The 6221-nt window shown below is 28.8% G+C and overlaps 1 protein-coding gene across 1 annotated transcript in view; it reads right to left on the reverse strand.

The window, feature by feature from the left end:
* The window catches only part of LOC106460398 (ras-related protein Rab-10), a 31811-nt gene that overhangs the window by 20484 nt on the left and 5106 nt on the right, over positions 1-6221 (reverse strand). The window contains exon 2 of the mRNA XM_013920091.2: positions 2663-2723. Within this exon, the coding sequence (XP_013775545.1) occupies positions 2663-2723 (61 nt within the window). The remainder of the gene's footprint in view (positions 1-2662; positions 2724-6221) is intronic.

The following is a 6221-nucleotide window of genomic DNA, read 5'->3' on the forward strand; positions in this document are numbered from 1 at the left end:
ATTGTAAATATTGTTGAACTGTGTATCATTCTCCATACAGGCAAGTACCCAACTGGTATAGCCCATAAGCTCAAAGTTAAGTTATTTAGGATAAACACTTGTAGTTTCCCCATTACAATTTGTAATCATTCTAGAAAAAAAGAAGGGTAGATTTACTTCTTCTTCTTCTTCTTGTTGTTGTTGTTTTTTATGGTGGTTACAACGTCAGTCAAATTGACCAAACACATATAGAGTGAGGGTAGAGAAAATAACTGAAAAAATATTAAGTTTTACTGTAAAAAAGTTTGATATATTTTTTAGGAGGTTCTAAGGATTATGTAAATGAAATCTGACACTTTACAGGTGAAGAAAGTATTTTTAATCTTAACATAAATATCACTTTGCACTCTACACTCTGACTTCATATAGTTATAGTCAATTTCTTTAGTAAAAATACTTAATTAAAAAACAAGATTTTTAGTGTAAAAAAGACATAATGTTTACTGAACACTTGCCAAATTTCGTGAAGATACACAAAACATCTTGAAAATTATAGTATGTAAGCTCTTATGGTCACTAGGTTAGTGTAATCCACCTAGCCCGTAGCGAGAGGTTAATTTAAATTAGTGTTCATGATTACTACCATTTTTAATTATTCAAACTATCCAAATAATTGAAATATTTCCATTATGATTTCAAATAATAATTTTTTTTCAATATGCATACATATTGCTTATACATAACTCATGGATGTGAAAATGTGGCCTACAATAATGCCCGTGTGGAAAGTTAATTTTGCTTAACAAAAATGTTGATGCTTAATAACTTGCTCATTTAACTGTATTTATCAGAAATTACTAAACATGGATTCATAACAATCTAAAAATGTATATTAATACTAAGTCAGTCTTTTTTACATGAATAGAACCCCTGTTTAATTACAAATAGCTCTAGCTAGATATGAAACACTGAAAAGATAAAATAAAAACCTGGCTGTTATCCCATACCACTTAAATACTGTCTATTAAAGTAAACTTTAAGTTGTTTGACTTTTTGATTTCTCAGCATACATATATTCTTCAACAGTTTCTTCCAGCTTCTAGTGTAAAATGTAAACATACTAATCATTTTAAGGTGTTATTTATAAACTCCTGTCCATATCAACAATTTTTTGCTTAAAATCTTAATAACGTATGATATTTTTAAGCTTACAATGTTGTTAACTATTTTCTGAGCTTTTCACAATGGACAGAAAAAATTCCAAAACATTTAATTCAAAGATTTATTTCTAGTCTCATCACAATTTTCTTGCCAAAAAATAAAGACTGTACTTAGTTTTTGTAGGATCATCAGGATTTGTTCTCACTGAACTATATCTTATCTATCACACAATACTATGATAAGTTTAACTAGTTTCATTACATGAAGTCTAAGAACAATTATTTTAATGAAGAATTAATTTGGTTTTATTAGTCTTGTGCAATATGTAGGAATAAACCCACATAACAAGACTACACAATGGGCTATCTATGGTGTGCCCACAACAACTATCAAAACCATGTTTTTAGCAGTGGGAGCCTCAGACTTACTGCTGAGCCACTTATGGGCAGGTTCTGAACTATGTTGCATATGTGATAAATTTCCATGTACAACAGTTTAGGATTAAAAAGGTAATTTAATCCTATCAAAATTATAGTGCCTGAATATTTAAAACACTAAAACAAGAGAAAAGTAGGAAAGTAGTCTCATAGGAGAATAATTATTAATTTAATGTAATTGATTAATAAATTAGCAAACTCCACAATGTGCCAAATGCTAGGCAATTAAACATGATATTATGTATAAGTATCACAAGTTTCTTCAGAAAAAAAGTGAATTTCAATGTTAACCTACAATAGAGTATGATGCAAAAGTCACGTATCATTATAATTCTTTAAAATCATGTTTTTACAACTATTTGAAATGTGCACTATTGCTAAAATTAAACAAAGTTACTCTTGCAAAAAAAAGATCGTCGCTCACTTCTACACATTTTTGCAAGATTAATGACATCCATACTAATTATCATAAAAAAAGAAAATACACCATTGATGAAACACAAACATAAGTGGAAAAATCTGAAGGCATGACTTTGCATCACCTTGGATTAAAAAAAGACTTACTTCTTTGTTTCATCTAAAAAGTTTTACCTAAAAGAAACATTGTAAACAAAAACCTGACAGAGAATTTCATTTAATCTTTTATGTAATTCGAAATAATATCCAATTTAGCTCAAATATGCCTCACTGAAACACTTTTCATTTTAAAATTCTCAATAACCTGATTTCAAAACAACACAGAAAACAGAAGTAGTAAGGTTTGGAAATAGAATCTTTAATTTTGTTTTTGCTAACTTTAACAAGGGTGTTTAAAGAAACATTTAAAAATCAATTTAAGTGATAGCAAAAACTACTATAAATATAACACTTAAAAACAGGAAAATAAATTAAGGATTCTATGGTAGTAAGTAAATTCAGATTTCAGCAAAGTTAAACTGTAAAATATCCCAAAATAGTTAGTTGCCAAAAATAGCAACCATTAAACATTTTGAGGTGCCACTTATACACAATTTTAAGATTATTTTAAAACAAAGTCCACAAATGTTTAGAATGCTAACTATAATACACAGATTCTGAAAACTTACCATATCTGTAATTTAATTTTCTTCCCCCTCAATTCTATTGTCTTGATTTTGAAATCAATACCTGGAAGAAAACAAATATCTTATTAATATCTAGTACTCTGGATGAAAGTAAAGAAGTTAAGGTTTCAAAATTATAGAAGTAATTGTATACATACAAACAAGTATGCCTGACTGCATGGCTTTCATTGAATTCTTAACGATGTGATTGTATCATTAAAGGATTAAGCACATAAGATGGTTACTACAGTAGGCATCTTTTCAAGGTTTTTCATCTGTTCTCATATTTACACATCTGAATATAAAAGCATCTAGAAATAGGATGGTACATATGTTTTTAGCTTGTGTCAATATAAAACTGTGAACTTGAAAAGAAACTTCTGCAGATCAACATAGATTGTTATAGGTGTAAATCTGATGGGCTTACTATCATATTCTATAACTATGTGCCTCAAGGACATTGTAAGAAAGATTGGTTAATCAAGCTCTTCCATAGTTTAAAAAAAAAATTAAATCTCTATTCACTGATATACAGTATAAGAAAATAGTTTATAATGTCACAACATAATTTGCCTTACTATCAAATGCATATATTTAAAAGTTATTCCATCCCTTACACATTCAAAAATTATGGTTTATATTAGGTGCTGGTAAATCACCCACTTATTCTGATTAATTACAGCTCATATACCTAAGTGCTTTGACATTGTATTTGCCTTTTCTATGAACTTTTTATCCTAGATGAAGTCAGTCACCAGTATCACACTAACTGCAATGTTTTGAGGCTCTCTTTGCCTTAAAAAATGTATTTTGAAATAATTTTGAAGCCATTTCTCTCACTTTTGAGTGAGCAAAAACCAATGAAAGTATAATATACATTGTGTGACCATATATTTCCAATGTATAGTTCAGTGGTATACATTTACTGCCTATTCTCCACTCATTAACAAAATGTGATTATACTGTTACTGATTAAGTAAGTAAACTGCAACATACATAAAAGTAAAATATTTTCAAATTTACTGTCTACTTTTGTCTGCTTCAGAGACATCATCAGTACAACAGACAAAACATTCACAGTATTTATATAAACAATGTTAGGAAAACTGGGTGGTACACTCGTAGTGTAAAAAAAAAAACTAGTATAACATACACAGAAACTATGGAGCTTTCATAAACAACACTAGTAAAACAATATAGTGACAAAAAACTAACAGATTATAAGTTAGAATCAGAAATTTCTAGTTCCAGAAAGTAACAAAAGTCCTGGAAAGGAGCAGTTACATACCCTGAATAATTACATGAATATACAAAGATCAAGAAAGACAATCTACTGGAACAACTGAGCTGGTTAGAGCTGTTTGATTAGTGATACCTGTAAATTAATTAATTAATAATGCCCCCATTAAATGGCAAATAATGACAGACAGTTGCAATTCCTCTATTCAGCAGTTCAAAATTAGTGACAGTGTCATACAGCCTTAGAGGGTGAGCAAGTTTGGTGGCAATAACAATTGAACCAGAGTCGCCCGAATCATGAGCCTCCCCCAAATCACCAAAGCTGAATAAACATGAAATAAAAGAAAAAAAAAATGTAAGGTTAAAATTGGGCAGAACACAAATAGCCTATTATATATATTATATATAGCTCTGTGATTAACAACAACAAAATATAATAGCAATATTTTGATAATTTGTAAAGTTGGAATAATCTAAAATAGTAATAACCAAAAACCCTAGTTTCAATTAATACATTATTCTCATGACAATCAATTTAATCATAATGTCAATTTATCAATTGCTGGAATAATCAAAAACAGTAATTAGCCAATTAGTTTATGTGACATTAAGCGATGTAATTACTGCTCATAGGTAATCAATTAATCAAATAAATCACCCAGTTCAACTCACAGTACAATTACAGTTGGACAGCACACAACAATAAAACTAATGAAGGGTAAAAGTTGAAGGAGATTTCTGACTTAAAAACTATATTCTCTATAAATATGACTAGGATCAATGAGTCTTCCTAATTATTTAAAATACATGTTTAATGCTTTCCCTATAAAGTTAATTTTAGTACAGCTGTATATCACTTACCTACATTGCATATACGTACATTGTAATACTACACTAAATATTTGTCATAACTAATTAAAATGCTATTGTAATCATGAAAATAATGGATAAAATCAAAATTAAACTTTTTCATTTAACAATAATTCCACAACAATATTGTTAGTGTTCTCCAAGTTGTACATGAAGAGCCAAGAAAAGTTCAGAATTATTTATGTAATTAACTACAGACATTAGAAACAACCTGACTTTCCTTAAGAATGCAGTTTAATGTACAGCACCCCAAATTAATGTGTTTCTGTAGAAAAGGTAACAAGTGTGAGATTTATATTCTTAAACATAGATACTGTACATACATATACAAAACCTTAAATAGTGGTTAAAGTGTTTAAAGAAAAATATGAATTAAACTTTGTGAAAGTAATTGGCAACAGGATGGAAATGTTTCATGAGCAGTTAAAACTGATGTTTTGGCCTATAGAAGCAGGCCATCTTCAGGTAATGTATGATTAACAGCAATTAAATCCAATCACCCAATGGATCCTGATCTCTTAATATGTACAAATGAATTTTTCATTCCTAGGTCTCAATTATTCTGTAATATTAAATGTCAGAATACTTAATGTAAAGTAATATCCTTTCAAAAGAAAAAAAACTGTAATAATAATTAAAATTTACCCAAGAATGAATCACACAAAAATAGCTAACTTTTAAGATAAGTCAGTGACAAGATTATTACAACTACAAACATTCAGCAAACAAAATCTGATATACCTGAAAACTTCATATTTGTGCCATAACAAAACTGACTATCACTGCATGTAACAAAGTATTTAAAACTATTGTTTAAAAAAATGCTTCTACAAACAACTAGAATTTTTTGTCTTCAAAGCAATAAATTGTCATGTGTGTTTAATTATGACTATACTGACCATTATCAAAAGAAAAACATCATCTATAGTTCCTGGTAGCAATAACCAGAAAATAATTAACAATAAATTTGTTTCTGTTTTAGATTTATATGACGAACAACAGTATAGGAAGCTTTTCTCCAAACAATAATAGATTCTACTTCCTACCATACTATTTATGATAAACAGGAAGATCCATGATTCATGGGATAAGCTTAGCTCATATTTACACACATATAAATGTAGGACTACTTTATAGCAAGACAGCTTCTTGATTTTCCAAAGCTATTTTTGGTATACAAAAAAATTCAGACAAAATGTATATTTAACCCTTTCAATATGGGTCACCGGTGAAAGGCCATGTCATCTCGTTTGTTACTCGCATTCAAAGTTTTATTGAACTACTATTTCATGAATTTATGTCAGTAAGTTTGATATCAAACTGTGGAACATAATATAACTTTTAGTAGTATACATTACTCAATTTCTTAACTTAAAAGTAAATATTAAAAAACAGATAAAATTGATTTTTTTTTGTGTCACGTGGTATGTTGAATGCAACACTGATTCAACTT

This window comes from Limulus polyphemus, unplaced genomic scaffold, assembly GCF_000517525.1.
Source record: "Limulus polyphemus unplaced genomic scaffold, Limulus_polyphemus-2.1.2 Scaffold33, whole genome shotgun sequence".
Taxonomy (NCBI): domain Eukaryota; kingdom Metazoa; phylum Arthropoda; class Merostomata; order Xiphosura; family Limulidae; genus Limulus; species Limulus polyphemus.